Here is a 17,633-nt window from a genome sequence, read left to right on the forward strand (position 1 = left end):
ACATGGGTTGTGTTAGATTAGCTAAGAATAGGAACAGGTGATGGTAGCTAAGAATAGAAACATATGAATTTGAGGTATTGCTCAAAACATCAAAGGCAGATATTGTTGGGATATCAGAGATGTGGTGTCACACAGATATAAGGAATGCAGAACTGGAATTTGGGAAGTACAATGTGTACAGAAAGGATAGACAGGATAGGAAGAGAGGAGGGGTTATGCTATTAGTTAAGAAACACATAAAATCCAAGGAAGTGAAGCCAGTCGGCATCGCTGGACAGTGCAGTGTCAAGTCAGTTTAGTGTGACATAAGCACTGGGAGATCAAAATTGAGAGTAGGAGTGTTCTATAGGCCTAATGACTCTGCTGAGTATAATAAGAAACTGTACAGGGAAATAGAGTGGGCTGGTAAATCAGAGACTCTTATAATGGGGGATTTTAATTTCCCAGATATTGAGTGGAATTTGTGGGTTGGTCACTCATACAGTAGCAAGGCTTTTGTGGATTTATTGGATGATTGTTTTCTACATCAACATGTTCAGGAGGCAACTAGAGGGAGTAATACTCTTGATCAGATTATCAGTAGTGATTCTTCATGCATTAAGAATCTGCAGATAAAGGGAACCACTAGGTAGCAGTGGTCATAGTGTACTGAAGTGGGATTTACTCAAAGGAGGTAACTACCATTGGGGTAAAGGGAAGGGTTTTTGCTTTCGTAAAGGTGACTACGATGGTCTGAGACAGTATTTAAATTCTATACAGTGGGATCAACTGATGATGTTACCAACAGCAAATTCAAAATGGGAAGCATTCAAAGAATTTATCTTGGAAGCTACTAGCCTTTACATACCAACTAAGAAATATTGTTCAAGGTTTAGGCATAAACAGATGTCAGATGAACTAATGAGACATATGGCAGAGAAGAAAAGTGCATGGGATACATAGAAATTAACTATATAGTATCGGTGTAAATACACCATAGTTAACCCATATATTTGAACTATGTATGTAGTAGCGTGGAGGGCATTGTTTTAATTGTATCTCATAATGTGGTTGCCTACAACGAGATAGCTACTATTGTATTACTTCAAATAAATAACGCTTCTCTAGTAGAGAAGACTACTGTTATTTATTTTCAGCGATACCACCACCCAGACGATCGTTTCGAAGCTGTGCGGCTTCATCATCAGTGGGCGGGCAGTTACACAGGTAATACAACAAGCCATCACAGTTGCGAAGTTACATCCACATTATGAGAGATGCCAAAAGGGTGTGGTGGTAATGTATTTGGAAAGTTAAATGCACAGGGTATAATCCTTATGGGTTTTGATAATTAACTATATAGTATCAGTGTAAATACACCATAGTTAACCCATATATTTGAACTACGTATGCAGCGTACAGGGCATCGTTTTAATTGTATCTCATAATTGTATCTCCTTGTGAAGGCAACCGCATTATAGTATCTTCGCAACTGTGATGGCTTGTTGTATTACCTGTGTACCTGCCCGCCCACTGATGATGAAGCCGCACAGCTTCGAAACTAACGTCTGGGTGGTGGTACCGCTGAAAATAAATAACAGTAGTCTTCTCTACTAGAGAAGCATTATTTATTTGAAGTAATACAATAGTAGCTATCTCGTTGTGAAGCCAACCACATTATGAGATACAATTAAAACGATGCCCTCTATGCTACATATGTAGTTCAAATATATGGGTTAACGATGGTGTATTTACACTGATACTATATAGTTAATTATCAAAACCCATAAGGATTATGCCCTGTGCATTTAATTTTCCAAATATAAATTAACACGCGACACAGAAGCCTATGATAGATATAAGATGGTCTGTAACCAAGTCACAAAGGAGATTAGGCAGGCAGAAAAATATGAGAAATCCTTGGCAAAGGATGCAAAGAAAAACAGTAAAGAGTTCTTTACCTATGTAAATTCTAGAAGGAAAGGGATGAATCAGATTGGTTCACTGGATATTGATGGTTCAACAATTGAGGATCATGTTCAGGTGGCTAACAATCTAAACGAGTATTTTGCATCTGCATTCACACATGAGGAGTTATTCAGAAAGGGGAATGCCAGAGGTGAAGTAAACTCTGGCAGTGAGCTAGATAATTTTGTAATAACTGAGAGGAAAGTGGAGGAGAAATTGTTGACGATAAACATAAAAAAGGCACCCAGGGTGGTAGGATCTATCCAGCCGACCGGGTTAGCCAGGTGGATAAAGTGCCTGCCTGGCAACCCAAAGGTCGCGGGTTCGAATCCCGCCTCGGGCTTGGATCAGAGTAAAATGCAAAAACCTTTGGGAGGTGCATTATGGCCACAGAAGCCGATGCGCCAACTAACAAAAAAAAAAAAAGGATCTATCCAGTTATATTAAAGGAGGCAGCAAAGGAAGTAAGCAAACCCTTAGACATAATTATGAGCTTCTTTGGACTCAGGGGAGGTACCCATAGACGTGAGATGTGCAAATGTGACCCCAATTCACAAAGGAGGATCAAAGGCTGACACAAGAAATTATAGACCTGTGAGTTTAACTTATGTTCCAGGAAAATTAATGGAGGCACTGGTTAAAGAAGCACTGCAGGATCATCAAGACAAGACTTCAGCTATAACTCGGACACAGCATGGTTTTGTTAAGGGAAAGTCTTGCCTGACCAATTTGATTGGATACTATGATGCAGTCACAAAGGAATTGCATGCAGGGAATAACTTTGAGTGCAATCACATACAACTTTGAAACTGGCATTTCTTCTATCTCCAGATGATCCTTATTTAGCCTAATAATGTGAACTTTTCCACTAGAAGGATAGCAATTGTCCACTGGTCAAGAGCCTTGCCCACTTAATATCACCCAAAAATAAATGAGTAGAAGATAATTGCATAAATACACTTAAAATCATCACCCTTTAAACCTATAATATATAAATGATTTAAAGTTTTACTTACAATCTGTGCAACTTTAAGCAATCCAGGTAATGTTCGTATATAACCTGGTTCAAAGCGAATTGCTGGAGAAACCTTGGTTGTGGTTGTTGTCACAGTAACTGTACCTGTTGCCATTATGACGACTAACAGAAACTAGAATGTAAAATAACTATAATCACAAAATGGAATATCAAAGCAAACTTCTGAGTAGCAAAAGGCATACATCCACAATTCAGGCTAAAAACAAATTAGATACTACATACTGTCAAATACATAACATATACAAAGTCAAATACATAACATATAGTATTAGTAAAATAATGCAGGAAGCAAGCAAGCAAAACAATTGAGGGGTTAAAAAAATTATAAAAAATTATTATGATCAATTCACCTTCACTCACTTAAATTATTACCCATTTCTTTCAAGTATTTGTCCAGTCCATTAATTTAAGTAAATTTCCAACTGCAATAAGAGTAGTAGTAGTAGTGGCAGCGTGTGATGCAAGAGCACATGTGTATGAGCTTATACAGCATCATCCAAAAAAAAAAAAAAAATATATCACACCATTCCCTCCAAATGCCTGTCCAGTTCCTCCTTAAATTTATTCAACCTATCAACTTCCACAACGACAGATGGAAGTTTGTTCCAGCAATTAACCACCCGCTGGCTAAAGGCAAATTTCCGCATATCTATTCTACATGTCTTTTCTTAATTTGAATTTATGCACCCTTAGGTTCGTAATCTGAACAAGTGGAAGGATCCCATCAGAATTCAACGTACTCCACCCATTCAAGGCCTTATATACCTCAATCAGATCACCGCGCAGGTGCCTAGTCTCCAGCCACTGCAATTTGCAGAACTTAAGCCTCTCTTGGTAAGAGGATCCCTTCATTCCCCTCACCAATCTTGTTGCCCTTCTCTGTACACGCTCAAGTAAATCTACATCCTTCCTAAAATGAGGCCTCCAGACCTGTACGCAGTACTCAAGGCATGGCCTGACCATTGCCTTATACAGAGGGATAATCACCTCCTTTTCCCTGCTAGCAAAATTCCTATATATCATTGACAAAACCCCATGACCTGCCCTGGCAGCCTGTCTGCATTGCTCAGAAAACTTCATATCTGCCTGCACAATTACTCCCAGGTCTTTTTCATTTTCTACCACCTTAAGTGTAGTACCACACGGTTGGTACGTTTCTCTGGGGTTACTTCTACCCATATGCAGTACTTTGCATTTGTCAAGATTAAACTTCAGTTGCCACTTCTTAGCCCATCTGCCCAAATTATCTAGATCTTGTTGCAGTAGCGCACTGCCATTACTGTCATTAACAACCCTGCCAACTTTTGTATCATCTGCAAACTTTGACATTAAGCCTGATATACCTTCATCAATATCATTGATAAATATACAAAACAACAGAGGACCCAACACCGAACCCTGTGGGCAGAGGACCCAACACCGAACCCTGTGGGACTCCACTAATAACATTAGTCCACGAAGAGCAGCACCCATTGATTACCACCCTCTGTCTTCTCCCACTTAACCATCCTTTTATCCATCGTAGCAACTTACCCTTAATACCATTCTGCTCCAATTTGTACAATAGTCTTCCATGCGCAACAGTGTCAAAAGCTTTCCTGAAATCCAAATAGATGATATCAAAATTATTTTTTGCATCCAGTTCCTTTGTAACCACATCATAATATCCTATCAAATTTGTCAGACAAGACTTTCCCTTAACAAACCCATGCTATGTCTGAATTATTGCAGTCTTGTCTAGATGATCCTGCAATGCATCTTTAACCAGTAACTCCATTATTTTACCCGGAACAGAAGTTAAACTAACTACTCCTGTCACCCTTCGATCCCCCTTTGTGAATTGGGGATACATTTGCACATCTCCAGTCCGTGGGAACCTCCCCTGAGTCCAAGGATGCTCTCATAATTATGGCCAGGGGGTTTGCTTAGTTGCTTTGCCACCTTCTTTAATATAACTGGATAGATCCCATCCACCCCAGGTGCTTTTCTTATGTTTAACTTCACAGTTATTACAAAATCATTAAGTATCCTGCTACAATTTGATAACCTTCTGCCATTTCCAAACCTTAACTCCTCGTGTGTGAATGTAGATGCAAAATACTCATTCCGTTTGTTTGCTATCTGGGCAGGATCATCAACAGTCGATCCATCGATATCAAGTGGACCAATCAGATTCATCCCCTTCCTTTTAGAGTTTATATAAGTAAAGAAATCCTTGCTGTTTTTCTTAGCATCTTTTGCCAAGGATTTCTCGTAATCTGCCTTCGCCTGCCTAACCTCCTTTGTGACCTGATTACAGACTAGCTTATATCTGTCATAGGCTTCTGAGTCGCTTGATAATTTATATGCATCCCATGCATTTTTCTTCTCTGTTATGAGTCTCATTAGTTCTTTTGATAACCATTTAGGCCTAAACCTTGAACAGTATTTCTTAATAGGTATGAAACTTTTAGTAGCTTCCACGATTAATTCCTTGAATGCTTCCCACTTAGAATTTACTGTTGGTAACATCGTCAGTTTATCCCACTTTACAGAATTTAAAAAATTTCTGAGACCACTGTACTCACCTTTACGGAAGCAAAAACCCTTTCCTTTACCACTGATGGTAATTATATCTTTAAGTAAATCCCACATCAGTACACTGTGATCACTGCTACCTAGTGGTTCCTTTATCTGCAAATTCTTAATACTGTACACGAATGATCACTGCTGATAACCAGATCAAGAGTATTACTCTCTCTGGTTGCCTCTCGAACATGCTGCTGCAGAAAACAATCATCCAATAAATCCACAAAAGTCTGACTAGTGTGAAAAGTCTGAGTAGGCAGGTGTTTATTCCATAATCAATTGCTCTTGACTAAAGGAAAATTTTTTGGACATCTAGCCTACAATTATCATCACTCAATTTAAATTTATGACCTTTTATGCTTGTCATGCAACTAAATGGAAACATGCCCTAGTCTTTAGTTAAATCAACTTAAGGTGTCTAAATTAACCTGTTCAGGATATAATTTACATTTACCAAGTTAAATTTTTTCATATACAATTCAACACAAGGTGTTTTGAATCTTCCAATATATGGTTCTATCTTTTATTTGTGTTTCTAACTACTAGTTGACACAGTTTCAACAGACAGTAACGTGAAAAACACTGAAATCAAAAGGAGATTGCACCTGTCAGACGTTTTAGGTTTAAGAAATGCCAAAATTCTCTGATCCAGAAAGTGATGAAATTGAATTAAATGATAAATACATACAGGGGATATTATTATATTTTAAAAAATAAGAACCACAATTTTTTTATGAATTAATTTTTAACAAATATTTGTCTGTTTTTTTTAATTGTGATTTGATTATTGACAATACTTTCATTTTAATGTTGGGCAATCAAATAAAAAATATTAATATCTAAAAGCATTTAAGTACAAATTTCTCACTTTTACAATTAAAAAATTCTATGAAAAAATATTCACTTCAAAGAACTAACTGGAGTGGAAACTCACTACCATGAGCCAATATACATTTGGCAAACTCACAAAGAACTCAATCAGGTCATTCCACAGATGCTTGGTTTCCAAATACTATAACTTGCAGAACATAAATCTCTCATAAGAGCATCCCCTTGTGCCCTTAACTAAACTTGCCACTCTTCTTTGATAAGATGATAGCATATATTGCTATAATCTTACCAGAAATGATATCACATTCACAAATATTCAAGATGTGGCCTAACTATTGCTTTATATAATAAAATAATCACCTTTATTTCTAAAGGAAACGTGTGTGTGTGTGTGTGTGTGTGTGTGTGTGTGTGTGTGTGTGTGTGTGTGTGTGTGTGTGTGTGCGCGCCCTAAAAGAACCCAGGTTTTTATATATTGGAGATGTGAAATGCATCTCCTTTCAACAAGTTTAGTTCAAAGAACAAAAGTGATAATCACAGACCTAAGTTTGACTTCTGTGGCATGAGAAAATAATGGAGTTGATAGTTGAAATAATGCAAGGTCATCTTGACAGAAATGGAGGTATAAGGTAATAACAGCACAGATTTGTGGGGGAGAGGCCATGCCTTTCCACAACATACATAAGGTTGGGCACGGAGAAACAGGAGATTATGAAACCTGTTTTTCCCATGAAACATTGGAGTAGGGATGATTTGGCTACCTATGTTATGTCGTCTGCAGCAACAGGTCAACGTAAGATCGTTGCAAGAAAATTTGTTGTCCAACAGTTCAGTGCATGATAATTCGCTGTATGTGACAATTTAGTGCATGCAACAATTTGACGAAAGACAATTGGTGGCTAGTACAATTCTGTGAGTACAATGATTTAGTGTATGCACAACAATTCGATGTATCACACAGAGATCAGAAATTAACAAAAATCAATGAAGTAAAAGGTTTAGGAAACAAGAAATTCAGTGCTTTAGAAAGGAGAAATACAAAAATCTAAAAAAAAGAAAATATTTTTAACCATTTATTTTACACAAAAGGATTCATACTAATCCTTCATGCAGGCAGGTTGGCAAATGAGTACGTGTCTATTTCAGTACAACTCCATTCACATTATAACACCTTTAAATCTTAATCACCTTTAATCTTAGACAGTTTTTAAAGTCTATACAGTTGGATCAACTGATGATGTTACCAACAGCAAATTCTAAACGGGAAGCATTCAAAGAATTAAACTTGGAAGCTACTAGGTTTTCCATACCAACTAAGAAATATTTTTCAAGATTTAGGCCTAAATGGATGTCAGGTGAACTAATGGGACACGTAGCAGAGAAGAAAAATGCATGGGATACATATAAATTAACAGGTGACACAGAAGCCTATGGAAGATATAAGCTGGTCGTAATCAAGTCACAAAGGAAGTTAGGCAGGCAAAGGCAGATTATGAGAAATCTTTGGCAAAGGATGAAAAGAAAAACAGCAATGAGTTCTTTACTTATGTAACCTCTAGAAGGAAGGGGATGAATCAGATTGGTCCACTTGATATCGATGGTTCAATTATTGATGATCCTGCTCAGGTGGCTAACAAACTGATGTGTATTTTGCATCTACATTTACACATGAGGAGTTGTTCAGGGAGGGAAATACCAGAGGTGTATTAAACTATGGTAGTGGTGAGTTAAATGATTTTTTTAATATATGAGAGCAGAGTGTAGGAGTAATTGTTGAACATAAACATTAAAAAGGCATCTGCGGTGGATGGGATCTATCCAATTATATTAAAGGAGGGCAAAGGAAGTAAGCAAACCCCTAGCCATAATTATGAGAACTTCCTTGGACTGGAGATGTGCAAATGTGACCCCAATCCACAAAGGAGGATCAAAGGGAGAGACAGGTAATTACAGACCTGTTAGTTTAACTTCTGTTCCAGGGAAATTAATGGAGGCACTGGTTAAAGAAGCATTGCAGGATCATCTAGAGAAGACTTCAGTTACAGCTCGGACATGGGATGGGTTTGTTAAGGGGAAGTCTTGTCTAACCAATTTGATTGGATACTATGATGTGGTCACAAAGGAACTAGGTGCAAAATATAATTATGATATCATATATGTGGACCTTAGGTAAGGTTTTTGATACTGTTGCACATGGAAGACTACTGTACAAATTGGAGGCAAAATGCTGCTATGGATAAAGGGATGGTTGAGTGGGAGAAGACAGAGTGGTAATCAATGGACACTGCTCTTTGTGGATTAGTGGAGTCCCCCAGGGTTCAGTGTTGGGTCCATTGTTGTTCTCTGTATTTATTAATGATATTGATGAAGGAATAGCAGGCATAATGTCTAAGTTTGCAGACGATATGAAGATTGGCAGGGTTGTTAATTTCAGTACACTACTGCAACAGGAACTAGAAACGTTGAGCGGATGAACTGAGAGGTGCAACTGAAGTTAAACATTGACAAATGTAAAGTATTGCACATGGGTAGCAAGTAACCCCAGAGTAACATGTCAACTGTGTGGTACTACACTCAGGGTGGTAAAGAATGAAAAGGACCTGAGAATAATTATGCAGTCAGATATGAAGTTTTCTGAGCAGTGCAGTCTGCAAGAGTAGCTCATGGTGTCTTGCCAATCATGTACAGGAATTTTTCTAGCAGGGATAAGGAGGTGATTATCCCCTTGTATAAGGCAATGGTCAGGCCACACCTTGAATACTGTATACAGGTCTGTACGCCTCATTTTAGGAAGGATGTAGAGCTGCTGGAAAGAGTACAGTGAAGGGCAACAAGATTAGTGAATGGAACAAAGGGTTGCTCTTACAAAGAAAGGCTTAAGATTTGCAAATTAGTGTCTGGTGCCTAGCCACCTGCGAGGTGATCTGATTGTGGTGTATAATGTCTTGAATGGTTTGAGCAAGCTCAATGCTAATGGAGTTCTTCTTCTTGCCCAGATTAATTGTGAAGACAGTTGTAGAATAGATGTGCAGAAATTTGCCTTTAGCCAGCGTGTGGTTGATTGCTGAAACAAACTTCCATCTGTCGTTGCACTTGATAAATTCAAGGCAGAACTAGACAAACATTTGGAGCGAATGGATGCGTGAAATAGGAAGGTTTTTATTTTTTTTTATTTTTGTCTTTTTGGCTGATGCTGTATAAGCTTGCTTTTTTGCATCATATGCTTCTTCTAAATGCTAATTTTTTTTTTTTTGTTTTTTAACATACCTACTGAGTTGAACCTTGTGTTTCCAGGAGCATAAATTGGCTGGGTGTTAGCAAGCTAGAAGAAAACTACAGGTACAGAATTCAAAAAAAGGAACAGAAATGAAGATTATCACTGTGAAAGTTGTTAAAGCCATATGTTGTTTTAGTAACATAATAATAATAGAGGCATGTAATGAAAGAAAGCAAGCATATAAGCTTATGTAGCATCAGCCAAAAAAACAAAAAAAATTCTCACATGGAATGGTTGAGGATTGCAAAGTAAGAAGAAACTCATCTAAATAGAAACCACAGGAAAGTTAATGAAGGTAGGTTGCTTTTTCTTTCATGGAGAACTCTGAACTCTGCTCTATTCTAGCAACACAGATTTGTGAGGGTTGGGAAGTTGCAAGAAATTTATTGATTGACAGAAAAAAAGATAGTAGTAGTGGAAAATGCCAGGAAAGCAAGCTTATATAGCTTGCTTTCCTGCTGGCCAAAAAAAAAAAAAAAAAAAACACAAAGTACACACTTCTTCCATGAATACCCTCCATGAATTTGTCTAGTTCTTCCTTGAATTTATCCAAACCAGGCACTACCACAACAACACAGGGAAGGTTATCAGACTGCTTTTTTTTTTTTTTTTTTTTTATTTAACATTTTCTTTTGGCATACCATCTCTCAGTCAGGAGCACTGACTGAGAGATGATATGCCTGACATGGATCCTGGTGAAAATGTCTCACTGGGTCAATTTTAACTCCTACACAATCTTCAGGGAAGCTTACCCATCTACCCTTAACCCAACCACGCAAAACTAGCCTACTACTAACTTCCTGAATAAAAACTATTGAATGTTGCAAACATCAGAAGATGAAGATTACACAGCTAGCATCCATTAATACTCTACTTTTGGTCTCTGGAACAACTCCCCCCCCCATGTGTATTTCCTAAAAAATGTAACTTACAGAAGTGGAAATAAAATGCAAACATAGTTCTCTTGTATCCCAATTTTTAACCAGTCCATGGCACTTTTTTTTCATAGGATATCCTAAAAAAAGGGGGGAGGGAATAGAATGGGCATTACAAAACAAAAATGGATAGTACACTCTCAAAAATATAAAATATCAAGATCACTAAATTCACCATTTACAGCACGGCATGTTAAAAGTTTGCATTTCTGTCTTCTTTTGCAACACAGCGTATAAATTCTTCCTAAAAATTGACCAAATCGCCATGTATACAAATATTATTAAAAATATTATATATATTCCACATTATTAGTTACTTCCATTTTAAACTAATGTATGTTGCTTCCCGCATATTAACAGCCATTTTGAGAGAACTGGTTTTGTGTTACCGACCTTATGCTGTGATAACAACTAGAGTAAGAGTAAATATTTATTGATCTAATACAGCGGTTCCCAACCTTTTTTTTTTCCCTCAAGAACCCCTTTCAACGTAATATTTTTATCACGAACCCCTAAGCCTATATTCTCTGAAATTGTATAATAGTTCTGAATTTTTATTATAAAATATTTCCAATACTACATGTTTATAAGCAATAATGCATGATAATGTAAAATTATTATTAAGTATTTTTTAACAATACATAACAATTTTTTTACCTTTTTACATAACAATGGTCTTTGAGAATGGAAAAAAATTTAGTATGGTAAAACATATTTACTTAACAAAATATACTGTAAAATAATTAACTAATTATAAGGAATTATGGGCGATATGGTTTCTTTCTTTGGCAGTTCTTTATATTTAATTTAATATAACTTTATTATGTTATATTTTGTAGTTTACAAAAATATACCTATGTAAATTTAAGCAGACGCCATGACAGAATTTTTAGTGCAAATCCCTGGAATACCATTGTGAACCCCCAGGGGTTTGCAAGCCACTGGTTGGGAAACTGCTGACAAACACAGCATTAGCACTTGTCTGGTGTAATGTCATCCATCAAGCAAAATCCAAATAGTTGCAAAAACGGTGGCAGGGCACCTGACAGGTTCTTGCACTCAATTCTACATTTAGCAGAAAAAATTTCAGAATTTTAATCACTAAGTGGGGTAACAGTTAACATGGCATTTTATTTTCAATGGGCACCTGTGAGCTGTTGCAGTGCCACTACTGCTGGGTTAAGAAAGAATTAGACAAATTATTAGAGGGGATACACAGATAAGGTTATAAGCTTATCTATGTATCCCCTCTAATAATTTGCCATTTGCCACTACTAATAATATTTCATTGCCAATCATAATATTATAGTATCATCTGCTCATGCCATTAAAAACCTTGATGAAACTGGTTCTATACTAAAGAAGTCTCAAGGCACATAAAAAAAAAAAAAAAAAGAGTACATGCACCAAAAAGCATTGCTATTGTCAGGACCATTCTCAAACAGTCTGCATATTGCCATACAGTTTCATTAAACACTTCAGACAGTATTTCATTAAAAGTTAATGACACTACTCAGAATATGCTATTTCAACAAGATACTGATAAATTATTCAGTTCATCTGAAAAATGGCGGTGGAGGTAACATTGAGGGTAGCAATAATCCTATAACAATATACTACAGTAGAACGTCTGTTATCCGGAAGTCAGTTATTGGGAATACAGTAATTTGAAAGTCTGATCTTTCTTTATTTTATTTATTTATTATTTTTTTTTTATTAATTAACGGTAGTACAGTAGGCGTCGGTTATAGTGACCACGTTTGCAAATTGAATTTTGATTCTAATAAGCGAAAGATCGCGTTTACTACCCGTTTATAACAGATCGTACAAACAAAAAGCACAATAAACCAAAAACTGCAAATTGTTTTATGGTTGTGACCTCTAGACTTCTACGTGACTTTCAGAAATATACTGTAGAAAAATATCACCGAGACTACTGGGTTTTATCGGAAACCATGAGTTAATTTCAGATTAGTTTAGCTCCAGATTCGGTAAGAATAATATCGGCCCGAAACTGTGTGATTTATTATTTTTCTCAATTTTTAAGGTAAAATGTGAACGAAAATAAAATGCATTGCAACAAAAAACGGAAATTATTAATAGAATTAGAAAAGGTGAAAATTTAGGAAATCTCTGCAAATAGTTTAATGTATGGACCTTAACAATTTACGACATCAAGAAAAATTCCAATGCTATAACAGCGTGTCGATTATGGATAGTGAAGGAGGATCTATCAGGAAAAAGACGATGTTGAAACATGAAACCGCTGCTTTAAAGAGTGCACTTTATTTGTGGTTTCTTCAGAAGTGACGTTTAGGTGAACCAGTGTCTGGCCCAATGTTGTGATTTTCAAGCATTGGATTTTAATAGAAAATTAAAACGTAATGAAGATTTTAAGGCAAGCAAAGGTTCGCCGAAAAACTTTAAACTGAGATGCGGTATGCGTGAACTAGATATTCAAAGCGAGAAACTTTCTGCAGATGAATCGGCAGCGGTATCCTTTAAAAGTAAGTTTGCTTCAGTTATAGCAAATTACGAGAAAGAAACGTTTATAATGTTGATGAGACGGGCTTATTATGGAAAGCATTATCGAGAAAAACCCTAGTCCAGTGGTTTTCAACCTGCGTGCCGCGGCATCTGAGGTTGCCGCAACAACATTCCAGGGGTACCAGGTAATTTGGGTTTAAGTTACTAAACTTATTATTTTTTAAAATTTATTTCATTATAAAAAAGTGTACAGTATCTTTTTAATTTTGTGGTGATCTATAATTGATGTTCACTAAGTACACCTCTATATAAAGAATAAAATTATTATATACTGTATACATATAATTTGTATTATGAAATGTAATTTTTATGATTATATTATTGTAATAACTATCACACACACACACATATATATATATATATATATATACTATCATTGAATTATATTAAATAAAATTAAATTATAATGAAATAAGTAAATAAATAGTTGAGCATTCATTAGAGGCAGCGACATGCAATTCCTCCATATGAAGCTGAAATACATCCAATATATTAAATTAAATAAAACATAAGCCAGTAGTATGGCAAAAACTGTAGAGCGAAAATTAACATAAAAATAACCCAAATAAACAATCGAACAAAAGGAAGAATAGATATAAATAGTAGCCCGTAAACCCTTGTATAATTTCGAACTTTTAATCCAATTAAAACTATACAAAATTTAGACTAATGCCAATTATTTATTAATTTAGCGGTACCCCCGAGAGGTACCAGTTCCTGGTACTTCGATCTTTTCACCATGGCGACGATTTGTATAGCGATTGAAATGCAGCGATTCCATGACCATTATTGGCCTCGTGGTCCTCTGTCGATATGGGGCATGATGGTCAGTCTATTTTATTGCTGTTCTGATTTTTGGTAATTCCCGCCGGGAGCTAGAGTGCAGAGCAAATAAAGTTCTGGAGGACTTGGATATCTGGTGTCAAACACATAAACTTCAAATCTCGACTAATAAAACAAAACAAATGTTGCTAAAGGGCTCTCTTGATGTGAATAGACCACCTGTTATTAAGTTGAATGGAGTAATGATTAGGAGTACTCGGCAGCATAAATACTTAGGAATTTATCTCGATGACCGTCTTAATTTTAATTACCACGCAAAATATGTACTTCAGAAAATAAAAGCTACGACCTATAAAATTATTAAGATTACCAGGAGTACTTTTGGTGTACAGAAATCTTCCATTAAATTATACTACTCTTGTATATTTATACCAATTGTGTGTTATGCTGCTGGGGCCTGGGGATACAGAATCGGTAACTCCCTTGTTCAAAAATATCTTACCCAAGTACAAAGATTCTTTATTCTCGCTGTAAGTAGAGCTTGTCGAACTGTCTCTACAGCTGCTCTCCAGGTCCTCAGTCATCGACTGCCAATCCAATATGAAGTAATGTTACACTATATTTTATATTGTAGAAGAAAAAATGTTCCTGCGATTGTAAATGGTATAACATATAATACTGACTTGCAAGAAAAGGTAGACATTAAAAGAATGAGAAATGAATGTTGTACAGCGTGGCAAAATACCTGGTCTACCTCTGCTTTGGGTAGGGAGACCTTTAAGTTTTTTCCCGAGGTTGTTGATTACGACAAGAAAATGGACTGGTTCAATCCTGGTTTATACGTTACGTTTTTATATACCGGTCATGGAAGTCTTAACTTTAAATTGTTCTCACTAGGATTAAGTAACACTCCTCTCTGTAGTTGTGGTGCTCAAGAAACTGTCGAGCACCTCGTGTTTCATTGTCCTTTGTACAATGATTTAAGACTGGACTTACAACTTCTCACAAATGTATTTGACTGCTCCGAACTGCCAAGATTGGTTAACTGTTCCGAATATTATACTGCCTTCTCCACCTATGCAGAGAAATTGTTTAAACGGAGGAAAAGAATTCTTGCTCCTGAGGTTCAGTAAAATGCTAGACTGTTTCTTTGAATTACTCTTACCTGATGTATTGATCAGTCTGCTGGACTCCGAAGCCCAGTATTTAGTTATGTACCATCATTGTATATAGTCTTTATGTACCACCATTGTATATAGTCTTTTTATGTACCACCATTGTAAATAGTCTTTTTATGTATAATTAATCATTGTACTCTTTATGTATAACTAATCATTGTACTTTTATGTACAATTAATCATTATAAATTGTACCCAATGTATAGATTACTTTCAGCGGTGAATAGGGGAAACCCTGGAGCCCGCCAAAAAAAATAATAAAATACTTTGAAAGTCTATTTTATTTTAATTTATTTTGATTTTGTTATCGTCTGGTAGTTCCTTTAACCCTCTTTTGGTGATATTTCACGTCTTTCGCAACTGGTACCTCTGGGGGGGTACCGCTAAATTAATAAATAATTGGCATTAGTCTAAATTTTGTATAGTTTTAATTGGATTAAAAGTTCGAAATTATACAAGGGTTTACGGGCTACTATTTATATCTATTCTTCCTTTTGTTCGATTGTTTATTTGGGTTATTTTTATGTTAATTTTCGCTCTACAGTTTTTGCCATACTACTGGCTTATGTTTTATTTAATTTAACATATTGGATATATATATATATATATATCCAATATTATAAGTAATTATAGACCTGTTAGTTTAACTTCTGTTCCAGGTAAATTAATGGAGGCACTGGTTAAAGAAGCACTGCAGGATCATCTAGACAAGAATTCAGTTATAGCTCAGACGCAGCATGGTTTTGTTAAGGGCAGGTCTTGCCTGACCAATTTGATTGGATACTATGATGTAGTCACAAAAGAACTGGATGCAGGGAATAACTTTGATATTATATATTTGGATCTTAGAAAGGCTTTTGATACTGTTGCACATGGAAGACTGCTGCACAAATTGGAGCAGTGTGGCATTGGAGGCAAATTGCTGCTATGGATAAGGGGATGGTTGAGTGGCAGAAGACAGAGAGTGGTAATCAATGGACACTGCTCAACGTGGACTAATGTTATTAGTGGAGTTCCTCAAGGTTCAGTGTTGGGTCCGTTGTTGTTTTCGGTGTTTATGAATGATATTGATGATGGGATATCAAGTTTAATGTTCAAGTTTGCAGATGATACAAAGGCTGGCAGGGTCGTTAAGGCCACTACTGACGCTATGCTGCTGCAACAGGATCTGGAAAGGTTGAACAGATGGGCTGAGAGGTGGCAAATGAAGTTTAACATTGACAAATGTAAAGTACTACATATGGGAAACAGTAACCCCAGAGCAACGTATCAACTCTGCGGTACTACACTGACAGTGGTGGAGAATGAAAAGGACCTGGGGGTAATTGTGCAGGCAGATATGAAGTTCTCTGAGCAGTGCAGACGAGCTGCAAGAGTAGCGCATGGTGTCTTGTCAATGATATACAGGAATTTTTCTAGCAGGGATAAGGAGGTGATTATTCCCTTGTATAAGGCAATGGTTAGGCCACATCTTGAGTACTGTATACAGGTCTGGAGGCCTCATTTCAAGAAGGATGTAGAGCTGCTGGAACGGGTACAGAGAAGGGCAACAAGATTAGTGAATGGAACAAAGGGTTGCTCTTACGAAGAAAGGCTTAAGTTTTGCAAATTACAGAGTCTGGAGACTAGGCACCGGCGAGGTGAACTGATAGAGGTGCATAAGGCTTTGAATGGTTTGAGCATGCTCAATGCCAATGGGATTCTTCATCTTGCTCAGAATAATCACCTCAGAGGGCATAAATTCAAATTGAGGAAGGACGGATGTCGGATAGATGTGCGGAAATTTGCCTTTGGCCAGCGGGTGGTTGGTTGGTGGAACCGACTTCCATCACTTGTTGTTGAAGTTGATAGCCTAAACAAATTTAAAGCTCAACTGCACAGGTATTTCGAACGAACGGAGGGGTGAAATGGGAGTGGTTTTTTTTTTTTTTTTTTTTTTTTTGGCTGATGCTGAATAAGCTTGCTTTCTTGCATCATATGCCTCTACTAATGCTAATGCTAAATATATATGCAGAGAGAGAGAGAATCGGATCTAACAGGCAGAAAATTGAGTAGGGGTGCCGCAAAATAAATTACTTAGGGGTGCCGTTATTAAAAAAAGGTTGAAAACCACTGCCCTAGTCACTAAAAGAGAAATGCCTGCACCAGGTTTTAAGATGAGAAAAGAGCGAGTTACAATTGCTGTGTGTGTGGGTGCAAATGCTACTGGGACACACAGATTGTCCGTGTTCGTTATTGGTAAATTGAAAAAACCGAGAGAAATGTTTCTAATTTTCCTGTTTTGTATAAAAATGCCTGGATGGATGTTTCTGTTTTCCGCCATTGGTTTATAATATTTTTATTTAATTAATCTTAATTATTTAATTTAATCGTAAGGTAAGATTAAATAAAATTTAATTTTACCTTACGTTAGATTATTCAGAAAATTTGGCTATACGGAAGAGGTCTGACATCAATTATTCCGGATAACTGACGCTCTGCTGTACTTGGATAGCACCAAACTCAACGCAGTTCGTAAGAAAAGACTTAGA

The 17,633-nt window shown here is 36.6% G+C and overlaps 1 protein-coding gene across 1 annotated transcript in view; it reads right to left on the minus strand.

Annotated features, from left to right (window-relative positions):
- Positions 1-17,633, minus strand: part of LOC150090812 (CKLF-like MARVEL transmembrane domain-containing protein 4) — a 90,848-nt gene that overhangs the window by 30,402 nt on the left and 42,813 nt on the right. The window contains exon 2 of the mRNA XM_090380162.1: positions 2,964-3,095. Coding sequence (XP_090236288.1) covers positions 2,964-3,077 — 114 coding nt within the window. The 5' untranslated portion in view covers positions 3,078-3,095. The remainder of the gene's footprint in view (positions 1-2,963; positions 3,096-17,633) is intronic.

This window comes from Mastigoproctus giganteus, chromosome 1 (assembly GCF_048544385.1).
Source record: "Mastigoproctus giganteus isolate SK-2022 chromosome 1, ASM4854438v1, whole genome shotgun sequence".
Taxonomy (NCBI): domain Eukaryota; kingdom Metazoa; phylum Arthropoda; class Arachnida; order Uropygi; family Thelyphonidae; genus Mastigoproctus; species Mastigoproctus giganteus.